We start from the raw sequence: 19,611 nt of genomic DNA on the forward strand, positions 1-19,611 counted from the left end.
GTCCAGACTAAGGGGGGGGGGGGTGGGGGGGGGGGCGGCGGGAAGTAACTGAACAACAAAGGGGAAATTCCTCTGCTGGGCACATGCTCAGTAGAAGCCAAGATGGTGCGGGGAGGTCATTCCACTATGAGGCATGCACAATAAAAACTAAGATGGTGGCCACAAGGGGCAGAGCCTCGCCTGAGGAAATAATCCAATTGGGTGAGGAACGCAGAACCCCAGAAGATTTAAGAAATGGATTGGTTAGGAGGAGGACCCAAAACAAGCCGGCAAGGAATTGGGAAATTGATTGGTTTTGAAAGAGCACTTGGTCCTTCCCAAGCCTGAGATAATATAATCCAAGCTTAACAAAGGCAAGCTTTCTCTCAACCCCCGCCCCATAACGCACATTTGTGGGTTCATGTGCTCACGTGTTCTCTCTCCATAGCAGACATGTGGGCTAGCAGCTGCCTGAGGCCCATCAGCCAGGCGAGCTCCAAGTGAGGGCTCCAAACTGGGGCTCCAACTGCGAGCCCGGATACAGGACTGCAGCACCAGCTGCAGCACAGCAGGGAGTAGAGGCTGCTAGCTGGACAGGGACAAAGGCTAAGCTAGAGTAAGCTCTGGCATGGACTGAACCAAAGACACTTTCGTTGTCTCGGTAGCCATTTTCATTATTACCCACAATAAAATTCTATGCTTAAGTAGAAATAAATCAACATTACATGAACAAATGGAGCATCAAAAACAGTGAGGTGCTTGACGGTACCTGCAGTTGATTACTGAGCAAACCATTCCGTTTACTTTGCATGTAAGCATTTGCACTTCCGCTTTTGGCTGCCCGTATCCTGGCGAGTCTGGCTTTCTAGAGGAGAAGGAAAATGAGTCTTGTTAATACTCAATGAATTGTTTTCTTAAAACAGTGCATATACTCTTGTATAATTCCAATGTCAGCATACGTATGTTTAAAAACATGCCAGCTTTTTGTAATTACTGACAATTAAATTTTCATCAGATTGAGGCAGGTTGAGACACTAGGAACATTCCCTGGAAAGTGGAATGAGGAAACCGAGACAAATGGCCGAACAAACTGCCAGAATGGCTCAGCAATAAATCATAAGACCCTATCTCCCCAACTAAAGATGCCTAAAAGCAGATGGTTTAAATCACTACAGTCAGGGAAGTAGATAACAAAACCAATTAGAGCCAGACTAATCCAAGATACAGGCAAAACTAACTAGAAAATGACCCCTTCTCCATTCTACACTCATTTTAATACATCAGCATACTAAACAACGCGCCCGGAAATCCAGTGAATATTCTGTTGTGATCCTCCCCTGGGATCTCCTCTAAAATTCTGGCCTATAGAAAATAGGTAAAACATTCAGGACAAAGGATCCCAGCACATGCTTCTTTGAGCGCATACATGCCCCTTTCCTCAGGCGTGTATTTGTTCCTTCTATCCTAAGCTCTAAGGGTACCATCAAGGGTACCAGGGGAGCAATGGGCTGTGGAAGCTCATCCTGATCTTACCCCCAATCCTATCTCCAGGGGTCCTTCCTTTGCCTCATTGTCCCAAATGTTAATAAATTTACTGTTACTTTCACCTGGACTCATGTCTTGAAATTTTCCCCAAATGAGTCAAGAGCCTGTAGGTTGCTTGACCTGTGAAAGGTCCAGGGCCAGCACCCAGGGGTGAAGCCGTCTGGTAATAATATGAGTGCTTTCTTTTAGTTAACATATGGGCAAGATCAATTAACTACTTTGGAGCTGGGTTATGCATTTTAAAGATTGTAATTAAGTCTTTACAGTAAGATCAAGCTATTTCATTATTGTTTCTGTCAATAGTGTTAAGAGAAAAAATAGCTAGCTGTATTACTTCTAGTTTCACTTATCCCACTTCACTTATCCCAATCTGAGTGACTTAATGAAATAAAGACCCAGCAAACCAGCTGCCAACTCTTTTTTATTTAAATTAATGTCCTTTTAAAAATTGGTAATTAAGTTTCAGACACCAATTGCCTTTTTTCCTTTCTTCCTCCCTCCATCCCTTAAAAACAAAACAAAACAAAATTTAGTTAACATCTGTGCCTTCAAATATAAACTTTTTTTTTTTTTTTTTTGCAATCAGTTTGCTAAATTGGCCAGTATAGAACCCATGCTGAACAATGGGGGCTTCTCAGAAAAATCCCTAAATGTTTCCACTAAATTTTTTGTGTCACAGGTCCACACAAAAACATGCTCACCTCATTTCTGTTTCACCTTTAGATCTGTTGAAATAAACATAGTGCTCCTTGCTGGAGAGACTAACATTATTATTTTTAATTTTAAAAGCATTTATGTATAAAGAATGTTCTTCAGTTTACAGTGTTTTGGGTGGTCATTTGAATTGCTCACATTGACAGAGAGATCACCCAAGTGATATTATTGAGCAAACTGACTGTGTGGCCAGATTCCCAGGATTCCATTCTCCTTTAGAACTGCTGTTGTACCTGCTCCAGCTGTCATGGAATGAGTTTCATTTTCACTTCCTGGAGAGCAATCTTCTGGTGACCATTCTACTTATATGATGTGTATCTAGTGTGTGTGTATAAGGAAGCAACTGGGATATCTTGGCTAAAAACATTTTTGTAAAATTATCCTATAAAGACTCCCTTTTTCTCTTTTCTACACCCCCACCCAAAAAAAATCACCTTTGATTTCTAGCCCTGGAATATTCTTTTTAATAACAATTAAAAATTATCTAGATTTTAAAAATGGAAAATGAATACATACATGTGATAAAACTTTAATACTACAAACATGCAGGAAAATCAAGTCAGTCTTTCTGGACCCTGAGCATACCTTACTCCTATGCTTCAGAGTCAACCATTGACAATATTTCTAGAGCATCTTGCCAGAGGTTTTCTAGGTATATAACAGCAAGTGTATGTACATGCATATGTGTATAAACGTATATATTACTCAGTTGGGAGAATACATTTCACACTTTTACACTCGGTTCTTTTCATTTAATACAACTTAGAATTCTTTCCATATCTACATGTGTAGATCCACCTCATTTGCTTATGGATGTATAATATACCACTGTATGAATGAAGCATCATTTATTTGAGCTTATCTGCAAGACAAATTTCTAGAAGCAGAAGTATTCCTGGGCCAAAATGTGTGTGTGTGTGTGTGTGTGTGTGTGTGTGTTTACCAAACTTCTTCCAAAGTTGTAGTACCAAGATGGCCCTTCACCACAGCATTTAGAAGTAACACTGAGATGTCTGAAGTTCTCAAAATAACATTAAGATAACATCTGGCTTCAACTTGACTCCCTTTCTTCTCCTCCATGAGTTTATTCTTCTTGTGTGCCAATTCCAGGTTAAAATAAAACTTTGCAGAAAGATCACACTTATATGTGATGGGGAAAAACAGACACATTCTTCTCTTTACTGATGGTATAATATTTACATCACTTAAAATACTGAGACAATACTACGCGATGAAGTTGGAAGTTAGAAATGTTTAACTTCAAGGCCATGCTGCTTGGCCAGGATTTCAGGCCAAACTCAATAAAACAATGGCAAGTGTCAAGCACACCTGGAAATGACTTAGAATTGATGGTAGAAATTTAGAAATAAGTAAGTTAAATACACATTTCATTTTCAGAAAGGGGTTATTGTTGGAATTTCAGTCCCTAAGTCTCACTGGTCCCCTGGAACTGTCAATGCCATTTTTTCTTTCTCTTCCTTGCCCTTCCCCTCCTTTCCTTCCTCCCTCCCTCCCTCCCTTCCTCCTTCTATCCCTTCCTCCTTTCCTTCCTTCATTTCTTCCTTTTTTTGTTTCTTCCTTTCTTTGTTCTTCCTTTCTTTGTTCCTTCCTTTCTTCGTTGCTTTCTTCTCCTCTCTTCCTCTCTTTTTCTGTAACTACTGATTGTAACTAATTATATATCATAGTTACTCTATCGAAGTCACTAGTCTTACCTATGCCATTCTATCTGCATTTAGCAGCAGTATTAGGGCACATTATATCTTTCATAAAGGAGACATAGAAATTAACCAAAAATAGTGTCCAGCAAAGGAAAATGAAACATCTTTCTCATGGAAAGCACACACATGGTGGCAACCACTACAGTAGAAGTAGTTCTAAAGCTTAGGAAAAAAGAAGCAGTTATGTTAGAGACAGAATTACCATTTTGCTAAGTCATGTGCTGTGTTAGAAGAAACACACACCTCCCATCTCAATTTCAATTACCAATTATCTTTCATTTGGGGTTAATTGGTGTAATTGTTCTCGTAGAGCACCGCACCAAATGTCTCTTGAATGCTAGCCCCTTTATGACCTGTGATTATATCTTTGTTTCCAGTAGGTAATTGAGAGAAATTCTTTTACAAAGATATTTTAGAAAATCACTTTACTTCTGTTCCACTCATTATGACAATCTTGGCAACTCTGGCTGAGTAATTGGAGGTTAAAAGAGTGCTGCTCACTAGTAAGAGGAAATGTACTCCTCCCAGCCTGCTGCTCCCAGCCCTGTAGGAAATACAACTTCTTTGCATGGTCAAGTACTAGCAAATATTATGGAAGTTAGAGCAAGATTTCAGTAAATATTAAGCCTATATAAAAAATAGGAGGCTTCCAAATTTTAATTAAAAATAAGGCTCATATTGTCAGTATAAAAAATAGCTTTGCAGTTATTTTCAAATTCCTAATCTGCCTTGAGAAATATTGATGGTGCTGGAAAAAAATTGTCTCATAAGCACCTTTTTCCTATGCATTCCAATTTTTCATAAATTTATTTTTTTCTTAATTCCTTAAACTTGGGGGTCTCTCAAAGTTAATTTCATAAAACTAGTACATGTGATAGGTTACAACCGAATGAAGCAAAATGGTTCTGTGGTCAAGAAAGTGTGGGAGCCCTAGCTAGTTTGGCTCAGTGGATAGAGCGTCGGCCTGTGGACTGAAGGGTCCTAGGTTTGATTCCGGTTAAGCGCACATGCCCAGGTTTCAGGCTTGATCCCCAGAAGGGGGTGTGCAGGAGGCAGCCAATCAATAATTCTCTCTCATCATTGATGTTTCTATTCCACTTTTCCTCCCCCTTCCTCTCTGAAATAAATTAATGTATGTATATAAAGAAAGTTTGGGAAATGCTGAGAGGTTAAGTAGGTTTCTTCGAAGCTGGATTTCTCTCAAAAGATCACATTGTGGATGTTCACTGTGAAGTAGAGAGGGGGATATAGCATGAAATTTTTCTCGAACTAATTTGACGTGGAGCCCTTCATTGTGGAGCATTCAGAGGCTAGTGTGCAGGGGTTTTTGGCAAGTTGGTTTTTTTTCAATTGCACCAAATGACATTATGTAGACTTTTCACCATGCGTCCTCTGGAGCAGTGGCTGGAATGCCAGTCAGAGAAAGATGTACAAGCCCCAGGCCTTGAGACAGTGGCTTTCTTACATGGGTCCTATCTTCTAAATGAAGTATGATGTACATGGAGAGACATTATATTAGACCCTCTTCTTACCAAATCACAAAGTGTTTTCAATACTTTTGAAATACAAAGGTATCCTAGGCAGCCTTGTGAGATAGAGAAGGCTTTATCCCTTGTAATCCGAGGCACTTCCTTACGTCTCAAATAGAGACCACATACTTCCTGTACCTTTTATCCGGGAAATTTTACTTATACTTCTAGCTTTCATTTAAGGATTAGTGAAATGCCTCATATGGAGATAACATATTAAGGTTTAGTAACATGCCTCATGTGGAGATAGCATATTAAGCTTTATGAGCTTTTAAAAATTTAATTTAAGGAGTTTACTGGAATCTTCCCATTTGTTAAGAAAAATCACTCCCCTAGAAATGAGACAAGCCAAATAATAACAAAAGAAAGAGGAAGTAAGTCAGTGGGAGAAAGGGCAGGTTCCCAACTCTGAAGCTTGTTGGAAGGCTGGGCTGGGATTTAGGTCAGTAGAAGGGACATTGGGAGGCTCAGAGGAAAGGTCAGTAGAATGAGAGAGCAACAAAAAGACTGGGTGTAGGAAGAGGGTAGAACTGAAACAGGATGTAGGCAGTTATCAGAGACAAAATTGTGCTTCCCAATATGATTTTTAATTGGTCCTAGTAATGTCCACCCTACTGTAGGAATGGAGGAAGTGTCAAGGCAAACAAGACTTCTCTGTTCATTCTTTCAGTCATTACACAAATATTAAATACCTATTTGATATTGGGCAGTGCACTCAGTACAATGGAGAAGAGGGAGAATAGGGTGTAATACATGATAATAGAGTGTGCATATATTGTAGGAGAAGAGAAGAAGCAACTAATGATGTCCATACCATTCAGAAAAATCTTCATAGAATGGGTGATAGTTGAATTAAGTCTTGAACCCTGAGTATTAGTTTACCAGGTGGCTACATTAAGTAGTGTTGGGATGGAATGGGGAATTAAGAAAAGAGGTAAGTAACTTGATAAGAATTAAATGTAGAGTGAATATTGAGAAGCATAAAATCTATAGATTCTTACATGGGTTGATAATAGATTATTAAACTGCACAAAACAAGACATAAGAAAAAAAATAATAAAATTAGGTTATCTGCAGAGATTTGAGGTAAGGACGAGGGATATTTATTAATAGTGGAAAATTTAAAAGTGATCATTTTCATATCCCAGCAAAGAGTTATTTCTTGCCATTTAAACATTCTAGAAAATTACGTATTTTTATTTAATTTGGACATTGCTGAATGTGTAGGCAATGGGTCTCAAAGGGTGGTCCCCAGATCAGCAGTATCAGTATCACCTGGGAACTCGCTGGAAATGCGAATTTTCAGGCTGTCCTCCAAAACCACTAAATCAGATGCATTGTGGGTAGAGTCCAGCAATTTGTATTTTAACAAACGCTTTGTAGGATTCCAATGAATCTAAAATTTGAGAACCACCATAGTAGAATGTGATAAATGGCATACTGAATATTGATAGCATATTTTTTTTTTGTGTGAAAGTCAACATATTCATGTAAAAAGTAAAAATAATTCACTTACATTGCACATGGTTGGTACATCAATTGGCTCATTGATTCCAAGCTTCTCACTGTATTTAGAATTATCTATAGGAAAATCCCTAAAGATTCATAGTTCTAATAATGTCAGAAGATTCTTGTTTTAGATATTAATCAATAGGTGTGTGAGCATGAGCAAGTCATCTATAAAATAGAAATAATAACACTTCCTTTGCAAATTAATTGTGAAATTATAAATAACATGTATAAAAAACCTGGGGCATACTAGAAACTCTAGAGAGGATTGTTGTTGTTGCTATTATCATTATTAAATTATAATTATAATTACTATTATGCATGACAATTACTCACCAGTTAGCCTTGTAAGTATGCAGATGATTAAGTGATGTGATTTGAATTTAAAACAGGATAAGCTCTTTGCTTCAAAATATCAACCCTACCACCTGTCATTGTATCAACTTCACTTCACTTTGGTTAATATATTCTATTCAATAAATTTTTATTGAATAATGGAGCGAATAAATAAATATATTAAAGTATAATTAACAATGAAGGTAGGGGAGAAATGTTACAGTTGATACCTGTTTTCACTCACATGTCAGTGTTTCATTAAGAATGTGTCAAGGGCTGATAGAAATGGGGTAAATGATGCATTCTCTTTAGAAGGTGGGAACAGGTAGTGAAAGCAAAAAGCGCACTTGCTAGTGGGAAGAACCTAGCAGGGAGAAAGTATTCCTGAGTGATGATGGGGATGTTCTCAAATGCATATTGTGTACATTTCATGTTTTTTTTCTTGAGCTTGGAGTTGGCAATGGGACCAAACATCACAAAGTCTGGTCTAAAAAACCATTTTATAATATTACTTATTATTCCACTTGACTGATTTTTTATTGAATGGACTGGACTCCTTGCTTGGCTGAATTAGATGGCTATTTTTGCATACCTATGGTATTTGTAAATCATCTAGTTCCAGAAGAATCTAAAATATCTTAGCCTAGTGAGTATTTATTCTGTTTGTTTTTTTCCTGGGAAGGAAAACAGGAAGTATCCCCTCACAACTTATTTAGTTCCATATCCACTGCTCTTTCTTAGAGAACTATGTTTAGTTTAATGATTACAGACTATTTACACCAGGTTATCATACTGGGCTTTCGATAGCCAATTTTTCTAGTAGTCATGATATGCAAAATGTATTGCTTTATGGCAGACATGGAGAATATAGAAGATATTTTAAAGATAGCAAAAAGCATTCATAAAACATGTTTTTCAATTTGGTGCACTTATTTACATCACATTTAAACATTTTTGCATTTTAAATTTCTATAGGCTAAAAGGCTTCTAAAATATCATAAGATTTTTCTTTGTTGATTTGCTTGTTACATACAGATATCCAAGTTTGAAAAAAGTACATGTATTTTGAAATTGGTTTATTTGAAAGTCATATTTGTAGTTCCTACAGTTTTCATATAGGTAGCTTTTTATGACAATGAAAAAAATATTCATAGTTAGTTATTATATTAAAGAAGGAATTCCCAGAATGGAGATTGATGGGTCCTGGGGAGCTAAGATTTTGTAATATTTTTGTTATTGTAAACACTATCCCTGTGTGCCCAGTAGAAAGTTTTTAAAGTGTGGCCAGAGCCCGGGCTGAGGTGCATAGTTCCTGATGGAAATCCCTCCATCTCCTGTAGCCAAAATTGTGCCCTGTGTGAGACTCTAATTGTCCAGAGGGTGCCTTTTTTTTTTAAAAAACCCACCCTGTGTACTGGATTATCAGTTCTACATATTCATGGTAACTGAACAACTTTTATTATTATTCTCTATAATAATTAGTTAAAGGTTAGATACTTGTGAAAGGGGGAGGAGAATTCTGTAAAGCAAGGAACTATCAAGCTTAAAGAGTGATTCTGTTGTAGGGGAAGAGGATCTCTGACAATGGACATGAACAAGTTCTCTGAACAATATGCTATGTGACTGCATTGATTAACTTGAGCTTTCCAAAGAGTTACTTTATGAGATTTTATACTTACCAAACAGACTGACATTGTTCAAAAGCATGTTTAAAATCCTGTTCTGGAATTACCTACACACCCAATTATGAACTGGTGCACAAAAATTTCTCACGATATTGTATGGTTATACCACAGTACCCAGGTTGGTCATGGTTATACATGTTTTTTGGTTATTAAAAAAAAGTGAAGAATACTGAAAATCTAGCACTATAGTTCTGAGAAAATTACAAAAAAAAATTTCCAAAATTATTTCTAAGCAAAAAGGGCCCTGGCTCTGAAGGTGACTATTTTGACAAAGAATGGGTCAGGGAAGTGTACTAACATTTAGTCAGTTCTTCTGAGAGGTAGTCTACCGTTGTGTTTAATGAATGTGGGAGCCAGATTGACTTGCATTGAATTGAATGATAGTTCTCCAACTTATTAGGTATGTGACCTCAGAATTTCTCAATTTATTCCACAAACTATTTTCGTAACTAATGCCTATACTTGTAAGATTTTAAGAATTATTTTTTGAAAAACATTAAGCCAATATCTGGCACATAGTAAGTCATTAGTAAATGTTTAAGTTGTTAACATTATGAAAAGCTTATATATATTTATAAACTTTTGCATATAAATGTTTATAAATCTATAAACAATACCTACCTCGGCCTTCGTGTGAGGTAGGCATTGTTTTCCTCATTTTTCAGATGAGCATGCACCCTGCTTACTCTGAGAGGGATTAATTAACTGGTGCGAAGTCCAGAGAAACAGTAAACAGTTGGGCCAGGAATAGAACTTAGCTACAAGTGATCAGATTTCTCCTTCCTCCTGTGTCAGTTTTGTAAAATAACCAAGACACATTTTGGTGCCCTTTAACAGCCCTTGTCTACGGGCACCAGCTTAAACCCTGATGGACAGAGACTGGGTGCATCAGATCTAGAAATCTGATTCTAATAAAATTTGCCAAGAATCTATCTTTGATTTTGCTACTGTCAGTATTGTTCGCTACATATTTCTTTCTGTCTGCCTCTAGTTGCACAGTGGGATTGAATTTCCCTGTCCACTTTGAAGTTACACATGGCTATTTGAATTGCTTTGGCTAATGCAGTAGAGATAGAAGTGACCTGGCCCACTTCCAGTAGGAGGCTTTAAAAGTCAGTGTGTGATTCAGAAATTACTTCTGCATAAATGATTGCAGAAGTACACTGTCAAGATAGAGTTTCCATCACTGGACCGGTAATTGAGTTGTAGCATGATTGAGAAATATTGCTTGTTGTGTTAAGCCACTGAGATATTAAGGTCCTTTTGCTGTAGTATAACCAGCCTGTGCTGACTGATGCAGCTATCGACCAAGTCTGGAACACTGAGTAGCCAGTGAAGGTTTTTAAAGCTCATTATGAGAAGCGGACGATGCTAAATCATGGTTACACAGGGCTGAATACACACCTTTTGTGCCCTCCTTTTGTCTGCGCGTTGATTTTGGTGGTAGATCCTACTGAAGTTGGATACAATCACTGGAACGGGTAGAGCAATGACCAAGACCCCACTCAACGAGCAGATGGATCCAAAAATCTTCCCTGCTATGGTTTTTGGTACCATGTCACCATACCTGGGTTAGAGAGAAAAAAAAAATATGTATATAGTTTTAAGTCACAGGAAGTTATTTCCACCTGATAAAAATATCTTTTTGCTTTAAGCCAAATGATTTTTTGGAGCAATCTATCTCTAATTCATGACTACAATATACATGGCTTAAGACTTTAGTAAGCATGTTTTAGAAATTAAAAACATGTGAATATAAAAAAAGGTATCTTTCAACATTTCAGAAATTAATTCTAACGTTTAGAAATCTCTTTGTTTGGAAAACATTTTAAGCCAGGTGATTTAATGATAGCTCTTCAATTTGTTCCTCCTATAATATGGCATAGTTCTTTACATTTATTTAATAATAAATATTTATATGCTAAATTTTATAGGCTAGCTAATACACTTAAAAATTAAGCATTGGATTGGTTATAAAATTTAAATAGAAAAGTGGTACAGCCCATTCCTTTCATCAGGTATAATCACTTAGAAATAAACTTTCCAAGGTCCCATTAACCTTCAACTTGTGAAATCCAATGATCATTTCAACATGATAATCTTACTCAATCTCTCATTTGTATTTGTTTAGTTGAATTCTCTCTCCTTGAAACATGTTTTGTTGGCTTCAGTATCAGAAAATTCCCTTCGTGGTGCTTTTACCTCATTGGCTGTTTATCTTCTCTGACTCCTTTCCCCTTAACTATTTTCTAAATCTTGGGCTAATTTAGGTCTCAAACTTGAGTCCTCTTATCTTTTTTATATTAACCTTTTTTGTGTGTGTGATCTTATCCAATGACCTGGCTTAAAACTACTGTCTACATGCTGATGCTATTCTAATTTACATGGACAGTCCTGATGTCTATCTTGAAAATCAGGCTCATATTTTCAGTGGTCTAATCTGAAGATCCCTGCCTCTGGATGTTTAAGAGCCAATCAAGACTCAACCAAAAAGGAACTTTCATTTCCCTAGCTTCTCTTGCTCCCCTCAAATCTGCTTCTCCCACAGTCTATCACCTCTAATTCCATGGAGCTGCAAACCATCCGATTACCTATATCAGAATGGAAACAGCCACGCAATCCTCAGTCCCCTCACCTCATCTCTCAGCTGGTCTAGTCTCTGCCCAAACCAAATTATGTCCCATTTGGTTCTCTTTCCTCAGCCTCTATTTCCCACAGTAAACCAAGCCATCATCTATTGCCTGAGCCATGGAGATAGCTTCTTTTCCACGTTTAACCCTTTACAATTCATGCCAACAAGGCAGCCAGAACGAATGGTTTTAAACATGGAGATTGGACTGTGGCTACTTTGCGTCACCTTCTCATAGATTTGAAATGAAAATAAATCCAAACGCCTCGCTTTTTTCTCTGAGGGATCTATATTATTTCGTTCCTGCCTATATTGCACACCACCCTCCACCAAGCTCGCTGCCCTCCGGCCACACCGGCCATCTGGCTTTCTGTCACATATGCAGGCCCCAGATCATCAGAGCTCAGTTTGGGCCTGAGAGGTCTCTCCATTAGAGAAGTTATTTTCCGGCCGCCTTATCCACGGTGGTCTTATTTTCTTCCTGGCATTTTCCCATTTGATTACCGTCATGGTATTTAACACATAATATTTTCTAATTTTTTAATGTATTTCTTTTCTGACTCCCCACCTGCCATGCCAACATTAGAATATAACCAGGGGCTGTTCTATTTGTGTCTCACTAGCACAAAGCAGGCTCTTAGTAAATATTAGCTGAATGAATACATTTTCCCTACCTCACTCATACATGGTTCTCCCAGGAGTTCATTCCTCCCGGCGGGGGCAAGAAGGAGGCATCTGCTCTTGTTACTGCAGGCGTTCCCAGCTCAGCATACAGTCCCAACTACCCCTGCTCACTCTGGGGCTCTGAGAGTCTAGTCCTTAGAAGCAGGGCTCAGAGGAGCTCAGGTATTGGAATCCTGACTCCAAGGGTCTTAGGAGTATTTGGGGAGACATTGTATCTTGAAGGGGGATCTGGGACATCACCGTTGTTTGTGTGGGAACACTTTGGGGTGTTAGTATGCAGATGGGAGTTCTGAGGAGCCGGCCCAGGAAAGGCTGGGGAGACCGATGGCAGGCCATGCTGACCAGCACTGCCTTCGGTTGACCCCAGGCCAGGCTTTGGTCCTCTGGGTCGAAGGCCCAGTTACTCATGCTTGTCAGTGTTTATGGGTGATCAGTAGTTGAGCGAATTCATCAGACCTAAAACGCCCACAGGTTGTAATATTATCATTAGAATGATAATATTAGTTTATTGTAAAAAGTAGTCTTAACCTGAGAACTGGAAGGCTGTGTCCATATGAAACATGGCACGTTTGTGTAGTCCCCTGGGAGAGCGAAACCATAATCTGATTATTATAGTGAGGAAATGGTGAAAACTAAAGGGTTTGCAAGATGAGACAAAAAGACTTGAAAACTTTCTTGCTATAGCGATATGTCAGTAGAATTGGAAGATCAATTTATTATATAATGCCGTGTGCACAGCAGACAATTTCTATGTTTGCCAAAGTCAAGTTGAGTGCCCAGCCCTGTTTTATAAACGTCATTCCCTTTGCACTGATCATGCAGTAGGCCCTGGAGAAATCAAAACTCACACATACCCCCACGTGCACACAAACTGAGCAGCTTTTCAAAAGCCTTTTTTCCTCATTTAAACGTCTGCCAATTAGGATTTAGAAAGTGTTTCTCAAAAGGAAAATAAATGAAACTCAACTATTTTTTATGGTCAAAGAAGACAAACATTGAGTCTATGTAATTAAAATGAACCATTTAACATGCAAGAACATAAAATAAAATAAACTGAAATAGTTAAATGAATCTATCATATATAATCTTTCCTGCCTTTCTCTAAGAGATTTTTTAAAATTAGTATTTATTTACTACTTTTTTTGTATTCTAGAATCACTATGTCATAGAGTAAGCCAGGCCAGCATACTTGTACTTATTAAAATTAAGAGCCTACACGTATGGTATGGACCCAAAGCTCAGTAAGACTTTTTATTTATTTAGAACACAATGAATCGCTTTTATTTTGGTATGCATCCACATCTCAGCAATTAGTGGTCCTGAATAGAAAAGTGGAAAAACACAGCGATGTGCCAGGAAGTCAAGCCCGCCAACTTGGGGGTTCTGCCATGCACATCGTAAGACATTAAGCAGATAGAAGGCTGGCAAGTTCAGGTAGCAGATGGTGGAGGGGTAGAGAATGGAGATTCATGCACTCAGAAGGGCTGCAGCTAACAAAAGGGAGAAAATAGATTATGAGGGACTTGGTCAACGGGATTTGGGGTCAACTGATACAGCAGGTTTCCCTGGGAAAGCAATGTTTGATGAGGTGCCTGGGATTCAGCAGAGAAAAAAAAAATCACTGCGGATCCTCCTTGAATGTAAACAGAAGCTATAATGTAGATAAACAAGGCAGAAAGTGCACCTGTTATCCAGAGGGGGGAAATGGGTATGATGAAATATCTTGTCTGTTTTGGAATGAAATGGTAGAAAGTAAAGATATCAACCAGCCTGCTGAAAGGCAGGACATCCATATCCTAGCAGGTTCCATAAGGAAAAAAAGGTAACAGATACTTAAGGGAGGTTTGATAGCATAAAGCTAAGCGAATCTGCACCAAATGCAGTTATATTTATTAATTTACCTCTATCATGTTTGTTTTGTAATCCAAAATTCCTTCACAATCAAGAACTCCAAGAGGAGTGCTGGTGATGCCTGGCCGGTATGGCAATGATTATGATGGGAAGGAAAGGGGAGAAGAAATGGCTCCTTAGAACATCCTCTCTTTTGCTCTTGGGTAGAAAGCCAGAGCTTTCTCCCATTATAGCGGATTAGGATGGTCTCTAAGTTGTGAGGCCAAAGCAGAGAACGATGGTGAGAGGGCACAAAGGGAATGGGCAGGGTGTTTAAGGTCGTCCAGGCTGTCCTGTGATTATTCGTAATGACAGCCTGAGCCTGGGCTGATTCCCAAGGAGCGCCCGCTGCCTCTTTCCACACATCCCATGTTCTGCATACACCACCCTTTCGGGTTTTCTGCCTGCTCTCCTCCCCTTTTTAAGATTGGGCTGCTGTTAGTACTTGTAGTGTTTAAGGTATATTTTACTACTCTGAGTATGTTGGAGAAGAATGAGAAGTACACGGCGTGATTTGCATCTGTTCTTACAGCATCCGTTTTGTCTCTCTTCATCGTTAGGTCTTTAGAAATGACTTTGAGAAATGAAAGCAGGTAATTTTTATCCATGAAGATGTCATTGGGCACAGAATCTGCTTGGGACAGGGAATATCTATCTCTCTGGCAAAACCAGCTGTTTTCTTTTGTTTAACAGGGGCCATTTAACTGGTATTCAAACTCTTAGTAAGAAGCAAAATAGCCTTGTATACCTCAGGTGTCATTTCTCTGAAACTCAGTGGAGGAAAGACATAGAATAGAAAGCTTTATCATGAGAAGTGACACTTATTTTGGCTAACTGATCATTTAATTAAATATTGCCTATAATACTGTCATCTTTTAATGATTATTTGTATCGTAGGCAACTTGTGTACTGATTGGTATTTTATTCTTTCTTCCATATGAAAACACACTGCATTTTTCCTGACTTCTTATTCTTAAATTTATGCTAAGCCCAGCAATATTATATATTCTGTCCTTTCTGTTTTTTTTTTTTATCAGACTTTAATATTATGTTTCTAGTCTTCAAAAACCCATTTGCCAAAGAGTTACACTGAAATTATTTATATACTAGTGACCCAGTGCACGAAATTTGTGCACATTAAAAGGAAATTAATTAGAGGAAATATTTTAATATTGCAATTTGCCCTTTATAATAGAAGTGTCAGAGATGAAAGAAAATTAGTAAAATGTATATGAAAATCTTCCTCCTGTCAGAGTCTGGGGCGCGCTACAGGAACCAGAGTCAAGTCCCTGCCCACCCATGTGTGCCTCGAAATTACGCGAGACCCAGACCCGGCAGGCCCCACCCTCATTGGGCTAGATCCAGATCTGGCCAGCCTCACTCCCGTCAAGCCCCACCAGGTGGGGGGGGCACAGCATCAGGTCACCTAGACTGGTGCAGGGGCGGCAGGCACAGCCTGAGGTCCCCCGGCCTGGGCTAGGAGGTGCTCTTCGAGGTCCCCTGGCCTAGGCCAGGGAGTGTGGCTTGAGGTCCCCCATCAAGCCATGCCAGGCAGGGGTAACAGCCTCAGGTCCCCCAGCCCAGTCTGGGGCGGGGGGTGTGCCTTGAGGTTCCCCATCAAGCACCGCATGGCAAGGGGCATGGCCTCAGGTCCCATAGCCCGGTGTTGGGGCAGGGGGTGTGGCCTGAGGTCCCCTGTCAAGCCCCACCAGGCAGGAGGGCACAACCTCAGGTTCTCTGCCCAGGCCCAGCGCCACACAGCCTCAGGTCCCTGCTGATTGCTCATTAAGGCTCCTTACGGGAACTCAGCCTCCGCTGTGCGTGCAGCCATTTTGACCATTATGGCTTGATGCTCAATTTGCATATTCCTTCTTTATTAGATAAGATATATAGTTTGTTTTCATAGACACATTTAAAAATACTTAAATAAAATGGATTCAAAGACTATAGGGTCTTCTAAGGTCAAATAAGGAGAGAGAATAGCATAATATAAAAGAATAACTGCCAACAAGTTGTACACAATAAAAATGAGCAGGCTTGAACTTCCCTTATTGAAGGGAAGCTTCCCCGTACTTCTTCTGCCTTCCTCTGCTTCTTATACCTTTTCCCTCTTTCTCTTAGATCACCGTCTAAAGCAACTCCAATCTTTTTCTGATCCTTTTGCACCCTGAAGATCTGTCAAACCTCATGTTTGCTGCTCCCTTTCCTCCTCACATCAGTTAAATGGTACAATATGGTGGTGTCATTCACATAAAACCATTAAATCGAAATCTGTACACACTGCCCCCAAATACTTGGCTACAATGACAACCTGTCACCATATGTTAAAGATCAAATTGAGGGGAGGACCAATTCTTCAGAAGACACTCAATTGTTAGTTTTTGACTATTTTAATCTCAAATATTATCCAAAGTTTCATGTAAAATTCTTAAATTCTAGCATGCACTTGGTGCCACAAAAATGGGTAAATGTGATTAATTCAGACAAATAAGTAGAATGAATTTATCTAACTAGCAATTCATCCATCCATCTTCCCCGTTTATCAAGTAATATCAAAATAGGTTGAAAGATGTGTACATTATAAACCAAGTTCTATTAATATTCAGTCAAGTTTCCCCTTTTTGTCATTTCTCCAGAAATCATATATCTAGAGAGTGGTTGTCTTTAGGTCTCAGATGGAGAACTATTTCCATGAAGTTTCTTACATAAAGTTCAAACACAATATTGCTGGCTTCCTGGTCCTGTTCATAGAGTCTCTATTTTTCTTCTCTTCTTTTTGAAGAGTATAAATATAGGCTCATTTGATAGAGTAGAAATGTTACATAAGGCAAACCTCCCCAGTTTAGTCATGACTTTCTACCTGTGAAACTATTTCCCAGAGGCATGATATAAAAAACAAAAAAACATGTTTTTTATAAACAATCAGGAAAATAGACAAGATCTTCAATAGCAGGAAGGAAATGCTGATTTGAAAATAAGCTGTAACTCAATCTCTCACTCTCCCTATTTCTTTTTACAATGACAAAGTCTTAAAATCCGTTGTGTAAGGAGTAGAGTGAGTAGACCCTGCACAGCTGCACAGAAGTCTAGGAGCAGCTTGTACATTGTATAGGGCAGGTGCTGGTTCAGCAAATACCGTATATATTCCAACAACTACATTAGTTAACTCTTTTTTTAAAAAAAGCAACACTCAACAACTCCATATGGGACATGGACCAGTATTTGAGGGTATGTTTGAAAAATAGGTATCTGTTATGATATGTCTGAATGTGTCTCCCCCAAATTTATATGTTGAAATCTTAATATTCAAGGTGATGATATTAGGAGGTGGGGCCTTTGGGTGGCGATTAGGTAATGAGAACAGAGCTCTCATCAATGGGATTAGTGTTCTTATAAAAAGATCCTGCAGATCCCTAGCCCCTCCACCATCTCGGGACACAGCGAAAAAGGCAGTCTATGAACCAGGAAGGGGGCTCTCACCTCCAGAACTGTTAATAAACTGCTGTTGATGAACTACCAAGTCTGTGGTATTTTGTTATAGCAGCCCAAACAGACCAAGACAGTATCCTTAAAAAAACTGGATAAAAGTAATATGTACAATAATATCCTGATGAAAGGAAGCTATTAGCTGATTGTGTTTGTATGTGTATTGTAATTACCGATGTTGTGTTGGAATTTTTTCTCCTGGAACTGACTGGTAGTCACAGAGGTCTGAGAAATAATTTCTTCTGACCTATAAGCTGGATCACTTCTCAATTAATAATTCTACCCCTGAGGGTCTCACTAGCTATGTTATTCATGGATTTCCTGCCAGCCACTTGGTATTCTAGAAAGATCATTGTTTGATGGATAATTTTTATAGCGGCTGCAATGTTTTCAAATAGCAAATGACTTTTTTTTTGGAGTGTTGCTGTATTACACCTGCTTGTGGTACAGAACTTGTTTGCCGGAGGGGCCCTGGTCTTACTTCTAGCATAGATCCTTATTTGACATTTTAAAATTAATGTTTGTCTAAAAACTCCCTTGATTTTGTCTCCGACTCTCTTGCCTGCAGGATCAACCAATATTCTATCTTACTTGTGTTGAAGGCTTGCAATTTTTTGGGGGGGATTGTATTGTACATATAGTTTTTTGAAGAATTTTATGTTCTTTCTGTTTATTTAAATCTAAGCCAAATTCTGAGCTCCTAGTTAAAATTACATTTTTTCCTTTTTCATTTGTTCAGAACGTTAGCAATCTTAGCATTGACTAAATGAAAGGGGTAGCTATAGGATCCCACACCTTAGTTAGTAGCTTTAGCCAAGGGTCCATGGACTCTTAAGGAATTCATGGATAAAATTCAGATGGATTCAGGGGACTCTATGATAGTTATGATTTCATAGGCATTTTCCTGACAGTTTTGAGAGCTTTCATTAAATTATCAAAAGTTGTGTGGTTTGAATATTTAGGGGGTACATCAATGTCATGCATTGTCGATATAGTCAGTTTGAACATACAAAGGAGATGGCTGTAAAAACGTCATTATTTTACAGCCACAGAAGAACCAAATAGCCACTAGGGGGCGTAAAAACCTAAATTAAAGTTTAAAAACAAACCAGGATCCTTCTCGGTTTTCACAAGCTAAGAGTATTTTCAGGAAAGTACCCGTACTGATTCCTTACCTTTGCCTGTATACAATCAATATTTAGGATCTATTTTGGGCATCTTATTCCTCTAGAAATAGTTGAATAGGACCAAATCTCACCATTTTATAGATTATCTATGATCACGGTGTTTCCACAAAGATGTAAAATAATTCTGAAAGCATATTCTATTTCTTTTAGAAGGATAAGTACATTTCTATAATGTGAGATATAACTAAAGCATAATTTCAAACATGAAGCCCTCTACCCAAGACCTTTACTGTGGAAATTAGGAGAAATTAAAAGATTTGGTTTGTGTATAGAAAGGGGGAAAATCAAGGAAAAGGCTAATGAGATGTTTTTAGTACATCTTCTCACATTTATGCTTCAAGCTCAATATTAGATTTCAGTAGGGTGTACTGTGTTCCCCTAGCTTGTGTCTTTTCCAAAAACAAGTTCTTTTCTGTTTTCTATATTTTCTCTTGCTTTAAAAAAAGCCTATTATATGATCAAATGAGGCTTTAAAGATAATACATGAGACATACATTTATAACCTAGTATCCTGATAAAAATGTTTTTTTTTTACCTAAATAAATACTATCAGTAAAAGTCTCTTCAGCCTCTTTTAAAAAATACTTTTAAAGTATGCTTTTCAGAGCTTACATTTCTAACACTTACTTTATTCTTCATTAAAATAGTTATGAAAACAATTGTACATTGATCATTGTGAGGCACACATTCAAAAACAAAACCGTGAAGGGCTGGCTTTCC

General features: G+C 38.4%; 1 protein-coding gene across 1 annotated transcript in view; it reads right to left on the reverse strand.

Moving 5' to 3' along the window:
* KCND2 (potassium voltage-gated channel subfamily D member 2) overlaps window positions 1–19,611 on the reverse strand; it is a 519,540-nt gene that overhangs the window by 9,915 nt on the left and 490,014 nt on the right. Inside the window, exons 2-3 of the mRNA XM_036328861.1 lie at window positions 10,420–10,582; window positions 749–844 (exon numbers count right to left, since the gene is read on the reverse strand). Coding sequence (XP_036184754.1) covers window positions 749–844; window positions 10,420–10,582 — 259 coding nt within the window. The remainder of the gene's footprint in view (window positions 1–748; window positions 845–10,419; window positions 10,583–19,611) is intronic.

Source organism: Myotis myotis, unplaced genomic scaffold, assembly GCF_014108235.1.
Source record: "Myotis myotis isolate mMyoMyo1 unplaced genomic scaffold, mMyoMyo1.p scaffold_m19_p_11, whole genome shotgun sequence".
Taxonomy (NCBI): domain Eukaryota; kingdom Metazoa; phylum Chordata; class Mammalia; order Chiroptera; family Vespertilionidae; genus Myotis; species Myotis myotis.